At 30.3% G+C, this 27879-nt stretch overlaps 1 protein-coding gene across 2 annotated transcripts; it reads right to left on the bottom strand.

The window, feature by feature from the left end:
• Positions 1–5013: 5013 nt before the first annotated feature.
• On the bottom strand, positions 5014–24946 carry LOC113861225 (nuclear cap-binding protein subunit 1). Of its 2 annotated transcripts, none has more exons than XM_027493902.1 (19): positions 24698–24946; positions 24544–24603; positions 23922–23978; positions 22802–22873; positions 20464–20526; positions 19471–19647; positions 18530–18661; positions 16924–16990; positions 14251–14450; positions 13352–13422; positions 12926–13010; positions 11148–11216; positions 10890–11008; positions 8179–8317; positions 7211–7708; positions 6615–6914; positions 5892–6064; positions 5664–5781; positions 5014–5357 (listed from the first exon to the last, which is right to left on the bottom strand). In XM_027493902.1, the coding sequence occupies exons 1-19, from the start codon at positions 24776–24778 to the stop codon at positions 5247–5249; spliced, it is 2592 nt and encodes an 863-aa protein (XP_027349703.1). In that variant the 5' UTR covers positions 24779–24946; the 3' UTR covers positions 5014–5246. The 2 variants fall into 2 exon arrangements, with proteins under 2 accessions (XP_027349703.1, XP_027349704.1); XM_027493903.1 differs by having other exon boundaries at positions 5034–5357; positions 5664–5737; positions 5884–6064; positions 24698–24912.
• Between the last annotated feature and the right edge of the window lie 2933 nt (positions 24947–27879).

A 27879-nucleotide genomic window follows, 5' to 3' on the forward strand; every position in this document is an offset into this window, starting at 1 on the left:
TGAAAAAAGATTGTTGTTATGTATATGTTTGATTGTTTGATTAACTGATTATACTGTGCTCATATGAAATATATGATGAATAAGACATAGATAATTTATTGGATGATATGATTATTGAGATTATGAATTAGTGGTGTAAGCAATATGGAGCTATTAAGCACGATCTTGTGATTGGATTGTGAAATGAAGACGAGAACTGAATAGATTTTGGTGTAAATAGTTACAAAGATACACTGGGGTATAGAGTCCGGAGACAATAGAAAAATCTAAGAGAAACATAAGGTGATGACATTCGCATTTGTGTGCACATTTTGTCTCGAATCCCGATTAGACTCCTGACTATACCTTTGCTAAGGAGCTCATTATTGTATACATTGTATCTGTATGCATGGGCTAACCAGAGATTATTTACATGATTAAGTAAGACCTCAAGAACTGTTAGAGGCATTAAATGACTATAATCACAATGTACTTAAATTGCAAAATTGAGAATAAAAATGTCAATGAAGTTGTGTGAACATGTGTGATGATTGACACATATGATATGTGGTAATGTAGTATGATGTTTAATTGTATAATTATAATATTGTTATGATATCTGTGTTGTATTTGAAAAATAGAATTGATACTCACCTTTACACAACTCTGCAGATAGTAAAGATAACAGTACGTCCTGTACGGATTAGTGTAGTAAATGTCTGTGTTAGTAATAGATTAAATTATGTTTTTAGAAAATATAGACGTGTAATACATTTAAATTTTAGAGTCTATTTTGAGGAGAATCAGGAATACACCTTAGAAGTAATCTATAATTATGCAGTTTCTTTTGATTTTTTTTACTAGTGGTCAAATTTATTAGTCTCTTGATTTTCATCTATACCAGGGAATAGAAAGGCCTTCTCGGATAATGAATAATGTATTTACTTATAATAATCATGATTTGCTAAGAAGGCTTAATAGTTATACATTTGAGAGATTCCCTAATATAGAAATAGTGGCAGACTCTGGTGACGCCTACCTTGGAGGGAATAATGAATTAACCGATGAGAACTTGGCAAAAATTGAGGGATGACATGATATAGAAAAATAGTTTTAGGTCCTCAGGTATGTGAAATGAATATGAATTGCTGTATATTTTGAAATATATTAAATGGAAGGTTTGTAAATGTAAATTTCATGATATAAGAAAATTTCGTGTATGTATTTCACAAGTGACTTTAGTAATGTAAAGATTTTATTTTAGCAAATTTTGATTATTTGGATGATGAAAATTTAGTTATTTCTTATAAGTCTTCATAAATTGACATAATTAAAATAAAGAAATATAGGGTGTTACAAACATCATTTTTCTTCCTCCATGAAATGCACATCTCTACTTATAAGAAATTTTCCAGTTTGAGACTAAAAAATCTTATAAGCTTTAAAGATTGTGTTGTAGTCAATAAATACTCCAAGTTCAACTCTTTTGTCAAGCTTATCACACTTAACTTGAGATACATGTGAGCAGCACAAGTAACATACTTTTAAAAAAATCTAGAAGGTTTAAAACCAAACCAAGCTTCAAAAGAAGTTTAATTTTACACAACTTGTGTATAAATTTTGTTTTGAATGAACATAATTGTATTTGCAACTTCAACCTATAACTTTTTTAGTAATTTCTTTTGATGAAGCATCAACTTAGCCATCTCCATGATTAATCTACTTTCCTTCCACTCACTCTATTTTGTTGAGCAATGTAAGAAGTTGTTAATTGTTACTCAAGTATAGCTTCATCACATAATTGTTAAAATTAATTAGCTAAATACTCTTTATCATTATTTGACATGAAATTTTCAATTCAATAATTGTTTTGATTTTTAACATGTGCTTTGTATCTAAGAATATAAATTCAGCACTTTCTTGTAAGGTCATCAATAAAAATAATATATTAAAAACTTCCTTTTAGTGATGGAGTTCTTTTTGGTCCAACAAGATCACAATGGACAAGGTAGCCTTTCTTACTTGCCTTCCAACAACTTTTAGGAAATAATATATTAAAAATAACTTTTGACTTGCCTTCCAGCTACTTTCAAGAAATGGTATTCTTTTTTATTTTCTGAATTGACAAACTTCATTTTCAACTAGCTTTTTCTATTAAGGATAGCGCTTCAAGACTAGTTGGTTTTTCAACATGTAGTTCATTGCAGAATGAATGATGGAAATACTAAGCCTTTTGTGTCAAAGATCTTTCTAATTGAAAATACAACTTGCTCTTTCTTCATTGGATCAAATGAAAAACTCTTGCTCCTCATTTTGATCTTAAACATTTTAAGGCCTACTGGATCTATAATTACTCAATTTTATCTTCAAATATAACTTTGAACCTTTTCTCATGCATTTATCCAACACTAAGCAAGTTTTAATTGATTTTAGTTACAAATAAAATGTTAGAGAGGATTTTTGTACCCATGTAACTTGTTATAGCTATTGTCCCTTACCTTTTATTATAATTTGTTCACCATTTCCAATTCCGATTCATTTTACTTTGTTGTCCAAATGCTTGAACAATTTCCTATCATAGGTCATTTAATTGGTACAACCACTGTCAATCAACTAAGATTCACTTGAGTTATTGTTGGCGAAACAAGTAGCAACAAAGGGTTGGTCTTTCTCCTCTTATGCGTTTTTCTCTTATAGAGAATCCCAAACAATCTTGGATGTGTGTCTATCCAAGACTTCTTCGAAGATTGATCTATCAATGGCCCTCAAAAGATAATGCTTGACCTTGTGATCCTTAGTTTTGGTTTTTTCCAACTGTTCCAACTTTACATCAGTCAAAGCAGCAGCCACTTCACTAGGCTTCTTGAAACCATCTTCAATCAAGCTCCATAGACCCCTACCCAAAGGAGATTATCCATCAACTCACTCCAATGATCATAATGAAGACCATTAAAGTGAGGAATTTTTGCTAAAAACTTTTCGTAACTCATCTTTGAGCTTTGCATACCTTTTAGCTAAGCTGCAACTTAGTTATATGTATTAAGCCAAGTAGGGACTCCAATACCAATTTGTAGATAATGAAATAACTTGCAAATTAACTGTTGTTTTATTGAATTTAAAGTGGCTGTTATATAACCTCTCCCATTCAACAGAAAGCTAAAAAATATATGTTACGTGATCCGCGATAGCTTGAAATAAAAAATAGAATATTAAATATTTAAATAATAAAATTAAAACTCCAAAGTTATAGCAGCAGTAACAAGTTGTTAGACTCTACATTGTAATAGCACGAATCTTATCAACGACGTCAATTGTTTTGGAATGATTTTTTACAGGGAGTTTGTAAACTTAACAAAGTGCATAGCCAAAACTAGAACCAAGATGTGCAATTGTTCATCTATAAGTTACATTGGAGTTTACACACCTCTCTAGCGAAGTTATCAAATGTTTCAAAATTGTTCTTGAAGTTACACAATTGCAAATAAGAGATGTTGAATGTTGTAAGCTTGTAAGATGTGCTTGAAACAATCGCGAATGAAGAGCGGGTTCCCTTATTTATGGCTTTGGCTGTGAACGAATAGATTTGACACTAGACCTGGAAAGGGATGATCAAGAGAAAATCATGGAAAGTTGATGGAAGCAATTTGTGGAGGGATGTTTAAAGTGGTTTTTTCATGGAGGAAGTATATTTTTCTCATATACTTCCTTTTTTCTAAGTGTATTTTGACCATGTATGGCAAGACTTATTCAATTCTAGATAGTGATGGAGCATGCTTTTTTTTTTTTTTGTGAGAATCTAGGTGATAACCTGCTGACTAATTTAAGTGGTAAAAGTTAACCTAAGCAGGGTATAGTCTCCCAAACATTGCATGTTTTTAATTTCTTACTCAAGTTTGCTCCTAAGCAACCTCCCCCTTTTCTTCTAAAAAACAAGCAAAGTACACATCTTTTATGCAAAAGCGATAAAAATAAGCTAAACTTTGCGTAAATAAGTCTAACTTATTTAATAATTTTAAAGCCTAAATATGATCTGTTATTTGTCATAAACTTTTTATTAAACATAGTTTAACCTTTTTAAAAGTCTAATTTGGTCTATTAATCTTTTTAATAGTCTACTTCATAATGAGACATTCAATAGGTTATTAAATTTTTTTATAAATTAATTATTAATTCATCTAAATAGGTATGTCTTTTTAAAAGTTATAAATCTTATATCTAAATAAACTATTAAAAAAATAATTTAACACCTTAAATATGTATAATAAAATTACATATTCCTATTTATCACTTTCAAAACATATTTAATTTAAATAAATAATTCACTCAAATACAATAAATTAAACATCAATCTATAAATTATTAAACAAATCTAATAGCATAAAATCTTATACATTAAATCAACAAATACAATATAGCTAAATAAATTTTAGACTTAAAATTAGCAAATGCAATAAACAAAATCTAAAATGCACAAATAATATTTTTTTCATAGTAAATGAGAAGCAAAAATAAATGTCATCACATTTTCTCATCTTCAACAATATTAAAAAAGTGCTCATGTCCCATAATAGCTGTAGCAATCATTTCTCTCATTTTCTCTTTACAATAACTGACTCCAGAATTAGTAAATTAGTTACCTAAATTAGGTTGAAATAGAATATAAACAAGTGCACAAGATAATGAATGAAATAAAACAAACCAATAATAGACATAATTGAGACAATACAATTTAAATTAGTGTTATGCATATAAGATATGCAAAAGATTTCAACATAAAACTCTCACTTAGAAAATATGTAATAAAAATATTTTTCAACTCTAACAAAAAGGATTCAAATTTTTAATTTAAGATTTTATTATTTTAAATAAGTCGTTCTAATAGGCTTAATTAACTTTTTCTTAAGCTATTTGACTTATTTATTTAATTAAATTTTTTAAAAACTTAAATTAAGCCTATTAATTAAATAAGAACTTTAAAAATACTAAGCTATAGACCCTGTCTGACGGTATCACCTATTTTCATCCTAAATAGATCCACCAAATTAATGCTCCAATTAGTAGCTATAATTGAAATAAATAATATACAGTAGCAGCGGTCAAGTCCTCTCCCAGAATCTAAACTGTGGACACTTCTCATACAAACCTTGTCATTTACATTACAATAGCATACAACTTTCCTCTTTTGATCGACTAAGAGAATGCTTAGCTGCTAGCAGACTAAAGAATGAATTTACGTTGTTCTGAAAAACAAAGCTCAGAAGAATTGATCAAGCCTCATTAATTGGTCTTCGAAGACCAGAATAAACAGATGACCGAAAAAGAGGCGGTGCTTCTTCTGTCAATACCTCTGCGTCTAACTTCTCAATATGTGGCCATATCTGCCAGCAACAATATAAATGTAGCGTGATTATCAAATGATATAACACCATTTTTTAGGATGGTACTTAAACAATAATTAAGAAAAAGATAATAGAAATATGCAAAATCTTAACATAAGATTTGGATATTTTTCAAATATACAGGTTTTTAAGTGACGCAGCGACGCTACAACACAAATCCAAAGCAATCTAATTGTGGAGAAAAAGGTGTAAGCATTTTGCATATGCAAATTGTAGTTCATACGGCATTCCCAAGTTAAAATCCATGATAATATTAAAATGCAATACGTGTGAATCAAATAATACCTCAGCAGCATACTGCCTAGAAAAGGCCTTCACATAGCCCAAAGTGGTGATACACCACTGCTCCTTTTCACCTACTACATTATAAGAACCATTTTTCTTACCACCACCATTTGACTGACTGCAGAAGAGAATAAGAAACCAATATTATTATGCAGTATTAATATGCATATTTCCTCAAATTAAAAATTAAGTATTTATTATTTTTGCAATGTTATTATGCACAGGAACCTGTCTTCAGATCTCTGATTCTCATTGTCTAATTCCATTAATGATGGTTCTTCACGGTCCACTGCCGTCACATCAACTTGTGCAGACTTCAATTCACGGAGTGTTCTAGCTCCCTCGGGAAGGCGAGCCATCAACACATTTGAGAAGCTTTTGTACAACAAGAGAAATAAAGCCTGTATGTGTGCCAATAGCCACCAAGCAATGAAATACTATGAGAAACATAACTTCAAGCGCATTTACAAAAGCCAAAAAACATGAAGAAAAAACAAATCAAAGTGAAAAGAAAATCCTATCCATCCCCCTTTTTCATGTACTTCAACCCTTCCATTTAACAATAAATTTTTTGTTATTCTTGCAATGTGGCCAATATATCCACCTTTCACATTCGGAGTGTATATTAGTCCAAATATCCGTATCATCTATTTACTCATTGAAATATCAGTATATCACCCTTCCACATTCACCAAAAAATTTTGCTACCTAGTGAGTTATATCTATGGCAAAGATAATGTCTGAGTGACTGATGAATAATAGAAGATGGATGCTTATAAATTATGAAACACACTATTGGAACATCAACTTTTCTCCAGCACCGGGTGAAATGATTTCTCAGTCCACAACAGAAAAATGCATGGCCAAAGACAGTGTACCAGCACACAAACATCACATTTGAAATGAAAAAACTGTCTGAAAATTAACCAATACCAATTTTACATCAATTACCTCATTTTCATCAATTGCTCGGACAAGAAGAGCTTCCTTAGCTTCTAAAGATTCTTGAAGAGACACTACTTCCTCCTTTGCTTTTTCAGCGTGTGATTTCAATCTATTCAATTTAACAGGATTTTCACCAAGAACTGGTTCACCATCCACGAGTGTCAGTTTTGACTCTGCAGTGTCTAACTCTGCTTTTGCCTCCTTGGCAGCTTCCTCAGCTGATGAAATATTCCTTTTAAGGGATAATATTTCTTTCCTTAGATCAGAAATACGATTGTGTGTCTTGCTTACTGCATTTCTAAGAATCTGTTGGGAGGGAAAACAGGGTGGAAATTACTGTATGAAAGAACAAAAGTATTTATGATGAAGATCATTTGAAAATTGAAAATGTTATCATAATATCATTTGTAAACCATGCCAATCAAACCAAAACCAAAAGGATTTAAAGTCTACAGCACTTGAATTTAAAAAGATTTAGTTATCCAAAGATTATCATTTAAAAATATTATTGAAAGAAAGAAAGATGATTCCCAACCCCTGTAGATTTAATTACAGAGGAGGGAAGAGTTGCAAACAATATCCATAATACTGAGATTAAGTACCTCCCATGGACGATCTGATGTATGAAATTGCTCAATATTTTCTGCTGAGAAGACCCATCTCACAATAGCGAGATTTGATACAAGTCGATAACCCATCATCCTGTCAATTGCTATTGCTGTCATTTGGGTGTTACTCTTCCAGAAAAGACTCACTTCAGCAATCAGCATGACTTGTTTATCCTGGTCAGGACATACTTTTGCAAAGACTTGCCCATATCTCTCTAAAACAGTTATCAAATGAGTGAAACTCTTGGATCCAATATTGAGAAGAGTCTGTACAACCACTCTGAGGGTAACTTCTAGACCACTATTTGGAAACACATTTTCATCAATCCATGATATTATTTCACGAACAGGTGCCTTTCCTTTAACCATGTTGTTGAGCTGTCCAGATAACACTTGTTCATTGTTTTCTTTACCGTCTTCTGCACCCAAACTAAAATTTGGCCCACCCTTGGGAGGAAGCAATTCCTCTAAACCAGGTGCATTTTCAATACTCTACAAAATATCAATAAATATACCATGAAAACATTAATATGCCAACTCTACAGAACAAAACTAAAGCCTATTCAATTAATCAATAGCTGATAGAGAACATTCAGTCTACATCAACAAAAAGGCAGATAAAGAAGCGGCTATTTGGTTTCAAAAATTTTCTTGTTTTCACTTTTATTTACGAAATTGCCACCTTGTTACTTGTTTTCATTCTGTTTTCTTTTTTAAGGATTTGGATAGAAAATAGAGAAAACAGAATAAAAGTTGTTTCTAGTGTTTTCTGTACTAATTTTTGAAAGCAAGAGATTAAATGAAAACATGGTGAGTTTTGTAATTAAAAGTGAAAACAAAAAACATTTTGTAAAACCAAACAACCCTGAAACTTCTGCATATCCTCTTATGCCACATCTTTGGGCCATGTACAATAAAAGTAATATTTAGTATTTACTCTGATTTTGCCATGGATAATTTACCTGCTTAACTTTGTCCCAGTACGACAAGCGAACTTCCCTCTCCAAAACCTCTTGAACAAAGACACGTTGAGGGGCCCACCTTGGAAGGTCTAAGACATAAGCCCACTCTTCCCATGGCCAGATGAACTGAAAGTTTGACCTGCATAGCAAAAACCATCAACCAAATTGAATACAGAAACACTTGATACAACTTTGACCAACATGTCAATTTTGAAAGTAAAGAGAATTGATTAAAAAATATTTTCTTTTAGCCTCAATCAGTAATGCTGGAATTGTTAAACCTAATTCCCAATGCAATGTTGTGTCTATGGCAGGAAGAAGAAGGTATAGCCAGCTAGACAATCAACCATGTTAGGAGAATGGTGAGTTAAACAATACATCAAACGTCAAACACAACAAGACATTACAGGTGTTTATAAACCAATCTAATTCAATACAAACTACAAAAACCAAACCAAAAAATAAAAAATTGAACAAACTAAAAATAAATAAATAAATATTGAAAACTGCAAATACAATTTCTTTTATTGGATCAATTTGATTTTGGATCTAGTTTTCAAAAACAATCCAATCCACTTCAAACCAAACTTATATGTATATAAACACTTTTATTTATGAAATTAACTTCTCACTAGTACTTATACAACTACATATTTATGAAATTGTAACATTTTCGACCCATTTAGGGGACATCATAAGAGAAAGGGATAGCATAACATTTCTTAACCTATCATATTTTCTGTATTTTTATAACCAACAAAATATGATAAATCCATTATATAGGCTTATCATGTCCTACTCTCTAGGGTAAAATTTATACAGTAGAGATCTAAGACAGAAATAAACAGACTAAAATAATATATGTATGTAGTTAGTTATTGTGGCATGCATTTTGATTGTAAAATAAGAGTATTTTACTCTTATCCTATCATTTTTAACTAACTCTCATAGCATATATCCTTTCCGATCCTACCATATCCACCAGACCCGCACTACTTATCTTGTCATGATTTTATTCTCATAGTTACATCTTACTTTTTAATGGATAATCTTATTATTTTAATGCCTTTATAAGTTTCTAAGATTTAGATTAAAGTTATTTTGTGTCTCATATTTTATATTAAATAAATTCTATATCTTAAATAAAATGTTTAGACTAAAAATAGGGTAGAAAAGATGATAAATAATTTGTTTACCATTTAGTTAAATTTAACATAAAATATGAAAATCAAGTTATTCAGTCCAATTGAAACTACTTTTATTCAAATCGGATTGAATTGAATTTAAAATTTTATTCAAACCAAACCACATTGTATATTTATAATCAAATTGAATGACATTGTGCCTATAAAATAATTCAAACTGAACCATGAACACCCCTAAAAGATATAGACATAGTGTGTGTACATGTGAAGCTATTACTCAACATTCATACAGAAAAAGTAGATGATTGAAAAAATTAGTTCATCATCAAAATACACCAAAATGTAAGAGCAAAAATTAGCAATTACCACAGCAATAACAAAGTCTTATCCACTAATAGACGTCAGTTAAGTTATAAATTAGCAACTAATTCATTTAAATTTAATACACCCATTAAACCCATTGTATTCATCAATATTATCACAAACTTTAGCATTTCCACAGTTAGTGCCATGTATTGGATTTACTCAAACATGACACAACAGCTGATTCCCGCAACAAATTAAGCCATCTTCTTGGAACCTGTTTTAAACCCACCATTTAAGGTTAATACCAATTTCAATAAAAACATCAACAGCCTCACCAATATCACCAGCTTAATTTCACAATTTCCTTAATCCTAATAAGTTGTAATCATTTACCTAATTAGCTTAGAACAGTAAGATCTCAATTTCCTGTTTTTTACCAAAAAAAAAAGGCTGTCCACATTGCAGAGTCATAAAAAAAAAAACAGTACAATCTATATTTGAAGTCACTATATATTAGAACAGTCCATTGGCATTTAACAATGAATCATTATCAATTCCTGCAGCCCATGAAAAAGACATTCAGGAAACACTGCAGAATGGATCAGAGGCTACGAATCTCAGGATTGCAGCTCAAGTTTCCTTTTGTTCTGGTAATCAGGATCAACAACTTTATCCAATTAATCACTCAACCAGTTAATGATTTTTAATGAGTGGTTGACAAAAGCAACACCGTATGGACTTCATCAACAACACAAGTTGTTTAATATTCCTAAACTAAATATACTTCAATCAAAACTTCATTTCTTTAAAATTTCTTTATTTTTATATGATATTCGTTAGAGAGAAATAAGATCAGGTGTAGAGGCAATTATTAAAAATGAAAATACAATTAGGGATAGCAATGGATAGAATACTACAGTATCCACCCCTATACCCATGGTTTAAAAAATTACTTGAACTCCTTCCCATACTTAAGTGGGTAAAATCTTTGATCCCCACACCCACCGAATACCTAAATCTCATACTTGGTCCCATTAGCCACATTTTGTTAACTAGAATACAATCTGCCCGAATGGCTATAGCAGTTTCACTTCAATGATTTCCTTACCATTGAACAACCAGACAGATAATTTTAATGTGAAATTCATGAATAGTATCTTTCAATGTTATTTTGCAACTTCAGAAGAACATGCACAATATATATTATTTTGAAATTTGGATTATGCATCCTTAATGCAATTGCTAAAATTCAGAACATACAAATGGTGCGAGAACCAAAGGATCAGACGTGTCCGACACTCCATATCCAAATCAGCAATCTTCTCAAAGAGAGCACGAACTGCTCCAGCTACAACTGCAGGAAAAGCTCCAGGAAGAGCCTGCTCGGAAGCCACACCATTAGAAAGCATTAAACATGGAATGGAATGAAATTTAAAATCCATATAAAATGTGAACTGAGGCAACAATAACTCTGCAGTGACAAAAAATGACAGCAATGGCATGTCCACTTGACAGTACCTTACAAAGGTCAATAATGACCAGGGTGTAATAAACTGGTTTGAAAGGTGGTTGTGGTAGCATCAGCAGCTGCAAGAGAGATAGACATAGCATTACTAATTCTGCCAATACTCCAAGTCATACCCAGCCATTCATTTCAAAAGTACAAGCCCAGAAACGTCAGCAACATCAAATTATATAACTAAACAAATCAATGAATTTAATGTACATAACTTTTTTCTACCAAAACAATTATTTAAGAATTAAGACATTCTTTAAAACACACTTAAAAATAAAAAAAGCACTCCTCTGTAGATTCACTATCCATCTTCAAGTTATCACTTACTGAAATTATTCGCTTCAAACTACAAATATAAAGAGAAATAAAAAGTTATTTTCATAAATGTTGAATATAAATACTAAAGAGATAAGAAAAGAAGTAAAGCAAAAGACTAGTAAACCCAAAAGATTAGGGGAAATGAACTACTGAATACACAAAAGCACCTTTCTCTCCCTTGAAACAACTATTAAGTGTGTATTTAGCATAATATTCAAGCAAAAATCAATATCCAAAAGCTTCCTAATCATGCATTTTATATATATTAAGCCTTCATTTTTCTTAATTAGTTCAGATTACTACTGCATTGTGTGGAGAATTTGAAAACAATTTGAGGTTGAAAGGACAGGAATTTGGACCCCCAAAAGTGTCCACTGCATGCCAGTGGAGTTTCACATGGTTGTGGATGAAGAAATTACAGAACTGAGGTGCAAAGAGGTATGGGAGTATCCCAAATTAGGATTGTAATCAAGTCCCCTAAAAGTTTGTTAAAATTGGATTTCTCTAATTTAAAGTAATTGCATTTTTAATTATTTTTCCTTTTTATTATTTCTTTCCATTTAATCTTGTCGAAATGATTGATTGCATTTAGATAATTTAAGTTGCAATATATCATTATTTAATAGACAGTCCCTGTGGATACTGGATCGATTTTTTTTTTAATATTACTCGATAATAACCGTCCACTTGCAGGTGAATAAACAACTATCATGAACATATGTAACATTTCTATTCAGATGAATGCGTTTTAAATAATTCAGTGGCCATCCAATTGCTTGAAACAGGTTAAAATCCACATTTGCTTTCTTTAGACTTAGCTTTCTAACTTAGTTTTTTTTTATCATTTTTCTTTATTTCCACTTTACTGTTGGTGAAACATTAATAGGATTTGAAACCCTTCTTCCCAGATCATTCACACAAACAACACTTAAAAGTGAGCCTCTGTTTCAATCCAACCCATACCCATTGTTCCCTGGCACCATTTCTATTCACCAGCCACAATCACTATTCATCTGGCATTTTTCAAGCACACCCACAGCTTGGCGGTACAATGCAAAAACTTCAACCTCAAATCCAGGCACCTGAAACTGCAAAAGCTACCTGTTTCTTTAACTAAATTTTCTATGAAAATTTGGGACCCTGCCACCTTATGGCAATCTGCACTGGACTATGAATCTAGTTAATCTTCATTTGGAACACATAAATAAGACTTAAGACAGCAAATACCAAGGGAAGAGAAAAAGCTTTCTTTCTTTTTCCTGCTTCATTAAATTACCTTAACATGCCTTAGATAATAGATGTTACTTAAACTTCCTTGGAAAGTTCATTATTCTTTAGTTTCTAAAAGCAGCTTGCTCAAGTCCATTTATAGGCCCAAAGCAAGCTTCTACAGTCATATAATGCTAAAGCTTTAAAGTCATAAAAGAGTAAGACGGGGAATTGCAATTTCGCATGCTAATACCTGAGAGAATATTGTCTCAGCCATGAGGTACTCATATCTGAAGGAAACTGGCAGGCCAACCATTAAAGAAGCACATTCCTTTCGACTAGCTTTGCATGAACCCAAAACAAGTACAGTTAAAATTACATCAAAAACATTTATTAGGAAAAGGGTTAACAAAAGCAGATATGATGTATAAATAAGGACTAGAGGAATTATAAGTAAACACAATAAAATCAATACAGGTACCCTAAATTTCTGTTGATGCAACATGACAAAAATTGGAAAATTACAAGAGCACTCAACAGAACTCAAAAGAAAAATTAGTGACACAAGATTGGCATGCCATCATGTGTTTTTAAGATTTCTTTTTTCTCTTTATTCAAACTCACATCACAGGGTCACTAATATATTTCTATTATAAAGAAATGAACAGTATATACGAACCAGCCATTAAAAAACAGGAGGACATCTAGGAGATACTCTTCCATCACAAATCGGTCTATAGGCTGTAGATCCTGCATTCAAAAGATTTATTTAATTGAATTCACAGATATGATTGGTAAGAATGAAATCCAAATTACTGAGAACATATAACACAAACATTGAACAAAACTAAACCCATTTGGAGGGCTGTTAAGAGAAGGAATTTAACGAGAAAAGAAAGACAGAAATACAAAAGAAGAAAGTAAGATATTTTTCTCCTAAAGAAACCACAAAATACAATAAAAATGAAAAATTACATCTATATTGGCTGTTTAACCGTGGAATAGTCATCTTCTACAAAAAGATACTATGAGGGACAAATTTTAAAGGAGGATGCATCATTGCATATAAAATAACTCATCCCTTGAACAGGTTAAATGCCTCAACTAGTCTTTATAGTCTCCTTGTTTTCTATCAGTTTGTTTCACTTGAGCCTTGATGGCTTTCTAGTTTGTATTGATCTTATACTTTGAGAGATATGCTATTATGTTATTATGAGACTTCTGATATTTTGTTATTAGACATATGATATTATTTGATGGTTTTCTATCAATTATATTTCTTGATTTTGGCATATGGTTAGCTTTTTGTTTTTTAATTACATTCTGCAGTTTTTTAATATATTTCTGTATATATAATATATATTATACTATGGTATTATGACTGCCACATTTCTGCCATAAGCACCATGGCATCCACCATAATTTTATGACTGTTTTTGACTTTTTGCCATGACCCACTATCTATAATATGGATTCCAAGTCAAATGATAATAAATAAATAAAAGAAGTTTAAATTGAACAACTTAACAGAAATAGGAGCAAAGACACCAGACCAATATCATATAGAAAGCAAATCACCTCAGTTTTACTGGAAGGAAATATGTTTAGCCGGTGTATCCTTTGGGGGTATTTTAATTCTGCTTCATGCTTCTCTTTACCAATAGACAGACCAGATGGGACTGAAGGCACGTTTGGTAAGCTGGGGCAGTTTATTGGCCCAAATTCATGGGACTTCCCAGCAACCAGCTGAGCTTCAAATGAAAGATGAGGTCTTGGAGCTAACAATTGAAGCGGTAAAACAAAATCAGGAAGGGAACAAAACACAAGGAAACAAATAAAGGTAAACAAAAGTGGTGTGATGTGAAAAAATAAAACAAAAGAAAAGGATAAAGATGAATCAAATGAATAAACTGTTCTCTACAAGGTTGGATTTAGTGTTTATGAGAAACATGATTCTGTCACACTCACCTCACATCACCTTTGTAAGAATGAAATTCAAAAAGAAAGTTTGAAAGTAATTACATAGCATCAAAACTAAGTATTAACGCAAAGGTATAATGCCAAACGACATCTAAGAGCTACAAGCTATACTTGTTTCCTCAAAAAACAACAGCATACCAGAAAGATATCTAAGTATTAAATTATTAATGCAAAAGTAAAATGCCAGAAAGATATCTAAGAACAACATGATATACTCTTCAAAAAACACAGCATACCCCCTCTTGCTATCTATTTTCTTTGGTACATAAGATGTATATCTTTGTGACTAGTGCTTGTTTGGGAATGCTTAAATCCTAAGAAATAATTGCTTATTTTTCAAAAGCTCTCTCAGGAAACAGACACATAATTATTTCTCTAAGTTGAACCAAACACAATATAAGATGTTTGTTCTTTATGGGGGATTTTGAGCCACTAATCCCACCCTCCAACATACTCAAAAACCAGTTTTTAAATAAATAACAGATGACTTCTTGCACATAAAACAGCTCTAATAACACTTCTTTTACACAGCAGAGGTCAGCTTCGGTCCTTGGGTCAAACAGAAAGTATTACATGAGCAATGTCCCAGTAAAGGCAATAAAACACAGGCTCGATAGGAAAGACACTACAATTCCATAGAGAATAAGCAAGGCGTTAGGGAACTAACGAAAAGCAAAAATAAAATCTATCAAAGATAAATTTCAGAGAATAATGAAATGCACCAGTAGCTATAATTTTCAATATTCAAATATGTAAAATGGATTTCGAGAGCCTCTAGCTCCTACAGAGAAAATGTTTCCTCTCCTCACACTGTCTTACGCTCACAAAATCTTTGCCCGTCTCCCTATACTCAGCACTAACCTCCTAATGCCACTGGCAACTCAACCTCCTAACAAACCTCACCACCTCACAAGCTCGCATAACTACCTTCCTCACACTAGCTTGCCATCTGTCCCTTGTTTCTTCTTCCTGGCATAAACCTTCAAAAATTTAGGTCCATCACCCCCCTAATCCAACAGTACATCTATTTCTATATTATGGGCCCTATCACAAGGTGACAGGAATAATCAATGCCTCTTTAAGAATCCTATGACTTAACATCTTTTCAAAATTTATTCAATGTGGTTAAAAGTTAAAACAATAAATCAAAAGCATTCCTAGTTGTTCTCCCAAATACTTAAGCTTTTCAGATAGCTGGTCAATTTATATGAAAAGCATCGTCATCCAAGCAGTCAAATACTATTCAATGCAATGATCCTATGTATTATTAAAATATGGAGAAATTAAGGCCAACATAACATAGAAATCAGGGCTAATTACTTAGTAGTCTATTCGTCAGAAATGAAAAATAAAATAAAATAAAATAAAAAAATCCATCAAATCCTTAACATGGTGGTAGACCTATATAACAGTAATTTTACTAAGGAAAAACTCTTATTCATATACAATGTAACTCTTATTAATCAATACCAAACCATTAAAACTTGACACAATTACTAAAAAGGAGAATCAGAAAACCGTTAAAAACATTCCAAAAAAGAACTTCAGAAAACCAAAGACAAAGAAGCATCAGTTAGGAAGGACTATCTTATAAATAGCAAGTGAGATACACCAAAACCGAGCCATTGTACCAATCAAGCAGGGAGAAAATCAAAAAAGAGGAAAAAGGAATTAATCACCCAAGTATGACTAAAGATATTTTAAGAAAATACAAGAGTTGGATTAGCTCAACCGTATTATTTCATTCTAGACCAGATACATATTCGACAATAACATTGTCCATATATAAATAATGCGTTGGAAGAAGTGTATTCCTCTACATAGCTAATTAGCAATCAATTGTGCACTTGATTCATAACACTAGCACATACTGATAAAATTTGCAGATGCCTAACAGAAAACAATAACGGGTGTAAAGAGGGTTGGCAACAAACTGATTACAATTTTGCATAGGTACAGGGATAAATTTTACAAATAAATATAACTTTAGCTTCAATGCCACTAACATTTAAATATTCTGGCTCTATCTTGGCATTATAATGTATATATTAGCTGAAGTATGGTTTACTTTAAGACATTCTTGGTAAACTTAACATCAATAGGTATAGGGAAATAAAACCAAAACATGAACGTTATATTAGGATCAAATGCCCTGAAATTATAAGAAAAAAGATTGAAGAACAGTGTAAATGATTAATTTTTTGATAAAATGATAGGAGCATAACCTAGTCTTACACTACTATGCATTCTACATAGAAAAGAGAAAATTACCACTTTCAACCTTCCATCCATTGCTTGATAAAGCCTGTATTCTATCCCATAAGTCTTCCAAAAAATCCTGGAAAATAGAAATAAAAGGTTATAAGAAAGCAAATCCTTTTAAGCACCCGGTAAACTTTTGAAAGGGAGTGGTAACAGAAACAAACACAATAGGCTAAAGACAAATTTTCTTTAAGTTGCACATCCATTCTACAGGACATCTACATGTAATAAAATTTAAAATGGCCCATTAGGAATTGACGTGTTATGTATTTGATACAAGTGTACAACATGTCTGACAAGGACACTCTTCATCTTTTGAAGCACCTGTGCTTCATAGTTTTTGTCACATTAAAATTTAACATTTATTTTGTGAGGAAAAATCATCAATTATGAAACAAGATAATACCTATAACAAGATGTCCATTGAAAAAATAAAATTTAGAGCAAAATGAAATTTGAAAAATAAGCCTTTATCTGTATTCCATAATCCACAGCCAAAATTATTTGGTTGAAGAAAAATGCCAAAGCGATATTTCATCCAAGACAATTTCCCTAGGCCCCATTTGATGAATCAAACATGATAGGATAAGATAGAATAGTATAAATATAGTTCAAGGCATTAAGGCAACATACAATACAGAGCTGAAAGCCAGAAACTCAAAACAATCCATTGCTTGGTGTGATAAACATATAATAGCAGTCGTTGTGAGTGACAGTGGCTAAGGAGGCAGCAATTGAGTGATGGGTGTAATATGGAAATAGCATTAGCTTCTTATCCTATCTGGCCTTATCTGACTACTTAGGCCAAATAGATATGTACTAGATATACCTAATAAAAGATACTAAATGACAAACACTAGCATTCCTAAATGAAAAAAGTTTTTAGGCCCAGACAAATTTAAAATTGTCATGTAATGTGAATAATCTAAAACAATGAGCTCCTTTTCACTGCCCACTCGTGTCTAGGCAGTACATTAACAAATCTGAATGTGATGTGTTTCAAATTATGATATTTACTTTCCAAGTATGATATTTTACACGGGGTAGGTGTCACAAGTTCATAACCAAAAACAATTATATAATAGCATGGTAAACTAATGGGAATTGTGTTTCATTGTTAGATTCAAATCCAATGAAATCACCCATGTAGAAAGTGTTTATAACTTTATATGAAGAGGGTGTGTGGAACAATAACTGTAATGTTGGCAGTTAAGGTAGAAGTTTGGAGTAGTTATATATATCATAAGAATTTGAGTAAAAATAACTGTCTTGTAGGCAGTTTTGGGCAAGTGAGAAGCAGTTATGCATTATTAATTACGAAATATGTGCATAGTATGGTGTAGTAGGATGATAAATGTGTTGTAATTTGCAGTTTCTGGACAGAGAATTCTCTCTGTAGGAAACATTTGTCTTTCAGCCAGTAAGTGTATAGCTGTAGTATGTGATGTCTGGGTTCAGTATTATATTATATTAGTTTATCATTTGGTGTTCTACCTGATCTTCTGAGATTCACTAAATGCACCACAGCAAGACCCAAATCATAAAAAAAAAATCATTCGGGAGAAATATTGACATATTGCTCAAAGGATACACGAATAACTAAACAGAAGCCAACCTTGTCACTCTGTCCTTTCCCATCTTCATCATCATTCTCAAAAAAGGATAAACCAGTATCAGATGTATGCCTTCTGATGCTCAAGTAAGCTTCCACACCAACCATCACTCTCTCAATATCTTCAGGAACTTGCTGTGAACAGACATGGCATGTCGTCATTAAGCGGAAAGAATTCATTCTGTATTTAATGTATGAATAATCTCTACAGGTTACTAATTGCTATTTAAAATACAGTATAAGTACAAAGAAAAAGGAAAGTTATAATATGTCATGCTGCCAACTGGCCTAGAAATACTTTCCAATCATTCCATATACTTGGGATTCTAATTAAACATTTTCAACAATATTGGAATATGAACAAACATGCATACATAAAAAAGGTGCCAAGAACTGCTAGCATAGTTGTTTCATTTACTGCAAACTTATAGCTTCTCAACTTAATGAAAGTTTGACATGGGAATCAAATTCTTTATCATTGTTGCCACAATACAAGCAGCTCACAATTCAACTGCCATATCACTGCAAGGCATCACCAATGCTACTGACCTATAAACTACCCACCCACAAAAGGAAGATACAGTGAGTCTCTAACCACAGACAACATCTACCTATTAATACATTTGACTCCAAAGAATGGAAAATATGTGAAACATCTCTTCATTCGAATATTAAAAACAACTCAAAATGAAAATGCAACACAGTTGTTCTTGAATAAGCAATTAAACCATCAAATTTATATTTATAATAGCTAATACAACTTGAAGACATTAGATAAGAATAAGAAAATCAGAAATGAATAGATTCAATAATCAGATAAGAAACACCTAGAAAAAGAACAAATACTTTAAATTACAAGGTTAAAATGCAGATAGAAAAGTTGTTCCAAGAACTTCAATGAAGTTGAAAAATTTTACCAAATTTTATAGGCATCAAATAATCACCTCAACAAGTTCTGCTCCACCCCACGGGAGGCATGATAAAATGCAAGTTATGTAGAAGTCAGCACATGACTGCCACAAGGGATTCCCTTTTTCCTCATCTACCGTTGTTGCAGCAGATGATAAAAATGTTTCAAAGACAGCCACCAAAGAGCTTGGTTGAAGAACCTTACTGCACATCTTAAGAATTTACAAGGAACAAGTAAAAAAATTTACATTCAGTAATGTAAACACTCCAAAACACATGGAAACTACAACATACAAGGATAAGACTAGGAAGATAAAATGTGAACATATCTAAGAATAAGTGTTGCGTTAGGATTAACTAAGAAAAAGAATTTATTTCAATATCTAAGAATAGATTATTGTTATAACTAGTTAACAGTTATAGGAAACAAGCTTTATGTTTGGATATATTTGGTAAAGTCATCTTTAAGATAATTTATTTTCTTTGGATTGTATAAAAAAAAATTATAGTAAAATATCAAAAAAAGGGTATGAAATTATACGTAGTAGCTAGTTTTGTATTTATTATTTAAAATAATCGATTATTCGGGATAAAATAGCAAAAAAAATTTAGATAGAATAAATTAATTTTCAATCATAAGCTCCAATATTTTGCTTAATTGAAAAAAAAAATATTTTGCAATATAAATAATCCAAGATTATAATCTTATTTTCACTACCTTTCAAACAAGAGTGAACAGATTCTAAACAGTTTTTCTGATTGGAAACAGCTTTTTTTTTTTTTTTTCACGGGTTATAGTTGATACCAAACATACTCTAAGTTGTACATACCAAAATGAACAAATGATGGGGAAACTGTACAACAATTTACCCACATATACTACAGAACATTTATCCATCAATATAGAATGAATCTGTGGTGAAAACTTGAAGGATTTCCTACCTACCTCATACAATCCAGAATATACTAGTGAACAGTTTTATGTTGATAAAGGTACAACTTTTTCTTCAAAAAATAGGAATACATACCATTACAGTCAAAAGCCGCATTGTAATACGAACCCCATTGCAGTTTCCCGAATCTATGTCATCCTAAATTAAAAATATAAAAAAAAAAAGAAATACAAGAAAATTATTGGGAATGAACAATACAAATTCATGTATAGACATTTAATTTGAATGAACAATACAAATTCATGTTGACAGTGATTAAATAGGCAAGTCATATCATTGCATCTTGCATGGAACAAAAAAAAACCTTAAGCATTAAAAATTACTGAAAATGTTTTTCCTTATAAAAATTTATAAGTATGTCTCACCAATAATTAAGCATTTCAATCTGATTTCTACGATCACAACAGGATAAAAAATGGTAATGACAATCACACTACAATGTGACGGTAAAACCAATGGTGTGTAATGTGATAACATGACACTTCTGATAATGTTTGGGTCAACATAATGGTCAATGTCAACGATACAGTATGCCATCCACTATCCTTGTCAAAGAATAATTAAACTTTAACAAAAACAATAACCATAAGCAAAACTCCCCATAATAATATGACATCATTTGTGACTAAATCAGTGTTATCAATTCGGTACAGCTGTCAATGGCAGCAGGCCAAAAGTTTAACAGTTTTATGACAAGTGGCATGGCAACCAATGCCAAGGGAAGACAGTCATATCAAAGAAAATTGAAATAAATAAAAGAAACTGAAACAGACATACTGGTATTCAATCAACATACTTATAGAAAGTAAATAAAAAGACTTAATAGTTTATAGCAAGAAAAATTAACAAAATATTATTTTCAAGAAAAAAATTAGCGCATCACAGAGCCTTTAATTAACTCATTTTCTAGGTGATCCTCATTAGTTTTCATTATAAATAGTAATTGTTATTAATTTATATATGCAATGTAGCAGTGTGGGCATACCCACAGGTAAGAATTCACTCCATATCCGCCCCATACTCATGCAGGTTACTCATTAAGTGAATTTTAAACAAATTTACCATTATCCTTGGGTATCCATATATATATCCATGGATATTTATTAGAAAAAGAATTATAGAAAAAATATTAAAATAAGTTAAATAACCTATTTTAAAGTAACTTGAATTACAAAAATAGTGTAATATTAAGTTAAAAATAACAATAACACAATATTAAGTTAATCACATATCAAAGTAATCATAAAATACCAAAATTAGGAATATGTTTACTTGAAAATATTTAAGAACATTGTAATAATTATATATATGGGTAACCATAAGTATAGGTACATTAATACTCACCCACTCCCATTAATAAGAGGATAGAGAAAATCAATTTAATTAAACCTGTGGGTATCCACGGGTACATATATTTTTACCCGTAGCAAATTTTTATCTGCGGATATCCCCAAGTAGTGGTAATTTTGCAAACCCTATTAATTTCCAGTCAGGTCTGACTCTCAATGACCCATATCCAAGAAAAAAACTGTGCGTTAAGTGAGGATTTCTTATACCATTCTCCCATTCTTTGCCTCCTTTCATGTGTTGCAGCACAACCATAAGAGAAAATGTGAAATAACTAACTACATGAAATTAATGAACCATATTTTGTTCATAATTTGGAAGGTATACTTGGTAAGGATTGTGGCTATTTTGAGTGGAGGTAAAGCCCGGTAGTGTTGAAAACCTCCTACAGTCCATTATCACAGCCTCAATCTAAAAGAGGCATGAGTGTCTTTGGTGGAATTAAACTGCTTTTGGACCACAGGCATCATCAAAGACAAAAGCATTCCAAAAATCACAAGCCCTTCGGTCAGGAAGGTGGGCAGATGAGATTCCACTTCTGGTAATGGCCAGTAGCAACTAGCAAGATGCAAGTGGTGTCACCATAATCAACCCACACACCAACACCTAGATATTTTTATGGCTAGAAACATCAAGCTTGCCATGTATTCCAGAATGGCAAGTTTTGACAACACAGGATTAAATGCAGACTATCTGCTCCCAACTCAAATAATGTTTTTTTTCAATGAAGCATCCACATGAGTGAAACTCAATTTGAATTTCTGTATGAAAAAATAGTTTGTTTCAGATTCAAATACCAATTACAAAATAATCCTGCACATCAAGCAGTCAACATTGCTGCAAAAGCTAATTACAAGTTCAAATTCTAATTTACACTCCCCCATTAGATTTTAGAATTACTAATGAATCCTCAACTAATTATAGACAGTTTATTCACACAGAAATATTCCTATCCTTAATTGCACGTTCAGCTAGTGAACTAAGATTGACTAAAAAGAAAGAAGACAGTGCCATAAGTACAACACCATGAAACCACCATAGCAGCTTCAGTGGCTTAATTGCTTACCTGAAATTTAATTTGAGTTTTTTCCACCAGTTGTTTCACAAAGTCCTCATTTTCCAAGTTAATCAAGCCAATCTGAAATGAAGTGGATAAATAGGAAATGCAGGATGCTCAGAAACTTCAATTTGCAAACTACATTAGAACCAAGAAAGATTTCACAATGCATAATTGAGATGTTAATTAGCTTTAAAGAAATTATAGATGCAGAAACAACACATAACCTCAAACTGTTAGACATAATTGACATTTGATGCAAAATGCAACAAGTAAATTAATAATAAGATAATGTAACAGCAGAGGAGAGCAGACATGTCAGACTAGGTTAATTATATTGCTTCTTTAACCATCAAAGTGTATGAAACTCTTTTAATTGTATGAAACTACTTTGAATATCTATAAGCCATACAAAGTTGTCCATGTCAGTTAATTTGAAAGGACCTATAAAATTTTCAGGGCCAAAATATAATAAACAATGACAACAAAAGTTTCATCCAACTAGGTTAGGTTGGCTACATGGATCACAAGCTTCATAAGGGTCAATCAAAAACCAAATTCTCAGATATTATTAACCATGAGATCCCTTTTAAACATTCCTTCTAAAGTTCTCCTTGGCCTCTCTCTACCCCTTTTACAAAGCCAAAAACCATGCGATCCACTCTCCTCAATAGGTGTCACTGCAATACCTCCCTGTATACAATTATTTCTTATCTTCTCCTTTCTCGCATAACCACTTGTCCATCTCAATATTCTCATTTCTGCTACTCCCACTTTATTTTAAATTATTAAGCTTGCATTTGAAAATTAAACAGTACAGAAGTACAAAAGTGGGAAAGTTTAGGATAAAATGATTTTGAATAAAATAGCAAGAAAATACTTCAAATGTAAAAAATTCAGTTGATCAGATACATTGTCATGACTCATAACTTGCTGTTCTATTGCAAAAACATGCCATAATATGCAGTAGCACTTTTTCATTACCACAATAAGAATAAACAAAAGGTCACCAAGTTCACCAATATCTGTGTAACAGTCAGCCACAAATCCGAGATAAATATTGCAACATACAGGAAAACAAATAATGGATGCTTTAGGCAGTTCAAGAGAGTGAGAAGAAAATCTCTACCAGGGTTCCATATAAAGGAATCTTGTGAGGCAATTGCTCAGTACATGTGAGAAGAAACTGCACAAATACAATAAATAACTCATGATACCAAACATAACAGTGCCATGTTATGATAAAGAAAAAAAGGCAATATATAACAATTAACCAGACACTAGAAACAATACACGCATGCTTCATGAAAAAAAAAATCCAAACACTTAACACTTGAAAAATATGTAGAGAAAAACACAGTGGTGCAACCAACAAGTGGGCATAACATACATTACAGTTCTAATATTAACACAATTCTATTCAAGTCTCAACATTTTAGACTTCAGGAGGAGCAAATAAGTGTTCTTATAGGAAGAAAACTAGTGAGCAAGCTGCAAGCCAAGAGAAAGTACAAGTAACAGAAAAATCAATTTTAACATTTCACCTCACGAATATATTTTTAGCATACTTTTTTGAAGTAAGCACATAGTCGGCAGATAACACTTCAACTCACAACAAAAAATGCTTCACAAGCCTCAGAGCCCCAAAAAGAAGTAGAAGAAGCCAGTTCAAAATATTGGCAAAGGAATTGACCTAACAATCAGAACTAGGAAACTGGAGCAAAATGTCAAACAGAAGAATCTCAGTTTACCTCCAAAATCTCAGTTTGGGAGTGGTCGAGTTCTCGGCGAAGGGCGCCAAAGCATGTGTCCTGAGAAAGTGAAAAGAAAAAGGAGAGGCATTAGGCACGTGAAGCGAGAGAATCAAGTGACCGCGAAGAGTGAAAGAGAGAAGAAATAGCCAACAATGTGGTCTTTGAATTCGGAGGAGGGGCCATATTCGGGGCTCTTGTCACCAATTCGTAGAAGAAGGCTTCTCCAACTCATGGTTTGCTACACCTCCAGAACTAGAAGAGAAGCAAAGAGAGAAAACAAAATGAAGCAATAGGGGTTTTCAGGGTTTTGTGACCAAGCCTCGTTGGGCACCCAACTGGGACCAGCACGGATTTCAGCTTTCAACCCTAACGGTGGTCCGTGATTCAGTGAATACCCCGTCACGGTACACTTTTTTTTTTTTTTTTTTTATGGTTATTTTGAATTTTACTTTTCCTTGCCACTTAACGATAAAAATATACACATGCACGCTACATACATGTGTGCGTAAAAGGGAAATTCCTGATCCTAAATTTTACTTTCTTCTAAATAAATACTTTAAATTTTTATTTTATTTTTATTCATATCTAATCCTAAAAAATTGAAAATTAATCATCAATATTTTATCTTTGTTTTTAATGAATATAGTTCTATAAGACTTTGTTAACATAAAAAAAATTTAAAATATATATTTTTCATTTTATTTAGTTTAGTTAAAATATGTTCATAATAATAAATTTAAATTTAATTTTTTTAAATATTAAACATTAAGTGTTTTTTTTAGACTTATTTAATTATATAACAGGGGATAAAAAATTAATATAAACAAGTTTGCCTTTTTATTTATATTATAATTATTTGTCTCACTATTAAACACTAAAACTTATATTTTGAATTTAGTCTCATTTTTATAACATTAAATTTTAATTAATTTACTAATTCTTATCAATTGATGATCATATGTTTTAAATTAAAATAATTTAATAATTTAAAATAGAAAATTTTTGTAAATATCCATATTAATTATTACAAATATTACTTTTTTAATTATTTTTGCATACATATTTTAGTTTTTAATAAACATTTTTATTGGACAACATATAAAATTTAATGAAATTATTTAAATCAAATAAATTAAGGTAATTAATGTATTTTTTTTATTCTTAACATTTTATTTTCAGCTTTTCTACTTTTATATGTAATCAATTTCAAAAAAATCATTAAATATTATTTATGACCAGTAATTTTATTCCATTTTAACTACCAAATATGCTTGTGCATTGCACAAATTTGCATAAATATATTTATATTTTTATTATTTAATTTAGTTTTAAAATTATTATAATTTAAATATAAAAATAATTATTTTTAATATGACAAAAATATAAAAAATATTAAATGAAAATTGTATTTCTTTAAATCAAATAAATTAAGATAATTAATGTATTTTTTTATTTTTAACATTTTATTTTCAGCTTTTTTTTACTTTTATATATAATTAATTTTAAAAAAATTTCATTAACTATCATTCATGACCAGTAATTTGTTTCCGTTTTTATTCTATGGCTACAAATAAAAAACTCTTATACATAATAAATTATAATCAAATTTTTTAATATAACTTATTAATATTTTTTTTATTTTTCAGATTTTATGATTTAAAATTCTAAAAACATTAATAAGAATTAATTGAATTTAATTCTTGCACTATTTGATGGTCATAAAATCTGAAAAATGAAAAAAATATTAATGCAAAATCAATTACAATTTAAATTTATACATAACAAAGTTATTTTAACATATGTATAAACAAATAAAACATTAAATTTTGAAATATAATTATAGAAACATTGTTTGTTAAAATAATTTTTTATTATATATTATAATTGTAAATATATATTTTGAATATAATAATTGATAAATATTTACATAAATTAATGAATAAAATTAAAAAATAAAAATTAAATTATTATTTAATTTATCAATTTATATGTATTAAATAATTATGCATTCTAATTTATTATATAGTTAAATTTTTTTTAGCATTATATTAATATTGTTGTTTAGCTAACTCTACATATATTTGTTCGTTTAAAATAAATTTATAAAAACAAATTTAAAAATTGCCAATAAAAAAATGTTATTTTATTCGTTAATTTATACAATATATAATTAATTATCTTATAAAGTTTATCGATATTAATTTTATTATTTTTATCTTTTAAATAAATTTTGATAATTTTTATTAATTAATTTTAATTAATTATAATTATTTTTTATATAATTTTCATTAATATCGGTAGTTGCAAAATTAATATAAAATTTACTTAATTTTGCCATATTAATTCTAGTATTTTATATAAATTTTAATATTTTTTATAAAATAATATATATATATATATATTAGAATTCACTGACATGTCAAACTTGAATAATCAACTTAATTACTTTTTCTATAATGTGAGAACAATTAATCTAAATGTTAAATTATTTTATATTATTTTTAAATCCTATATATCAAATTTCACATAATTTAAGCATATATATTATTCAATAGTTGATGTATATTTATATTTTAAAATTTTAATAACTGTTAAAATAAAATAATGCGATAAGATAAAAAAAAAATTTGTAAAACATATTTATGATATTGAAAAAATGGTTAAAAAGTATTTAATCAACATAAAACATGATTATGAGTTACTTTTTGTCTAAAAATATGAAATTAAAGGATAATGACCAAAAATTTTGTTATCAAGACAATTTTGTAGAATTAATATATAAATAAGTCTATAAAGATTTATATTAGTTTTTTAAAGATTTAAATTATTAATATATTAGTCTTACAAAGATGTCATTAAATTAGTTCTTCAAATATTTTAATTTGTCACTAAATTAGTCTTTAAAAAATCTAATTAAAAACATCAAAGTAGTGAAAAAATATTTTGACCAAGTAATAAATTAAAGCTGAGGGAAAAACATTTAAAAATTTATCAAATTAATCATTAAAGATAATTAAAGGGGTGATAAAAAGATTAATTTAACGATAAAAACCTTAAAAGACTAATCTGATAATGATTTGAATATTTGAAAAATTAATTTAGTATTCTAAATCTTTATAAAACTTACTTAGTGACACTTTGATCTTTGGATGACAAAGTTGAAAATTTTCTCTATTTTGTTTTTGTTTTTAAAATCTTTTTATAATTTTTATATGAGTTAAAAAATTTGATAGGACTAAATTATTAGCAAATCAATACATTTGAGAAATCTAATTGCAATTGTATGGTATTTATTTTTATATTTCACGAGTTTTCTTGATCAACGTAACAATA

The sequence above is a fragment of the Abrus precatorius genome, unplaced genomic scaffold (assembly GCF_003935025.1).
Source record: "Abrus precatorius isolate BTA unplaced genomic scaffold, Abrus_2018 Scaffold3, whole genome shotgun sequence".
Taxonomy (NCBI): Eukaryota; Viridiplantae; Streptophyta; class Magnoliopsida; order Fabales; family Fabaceae; genus Abrus; species Abrus precatorius.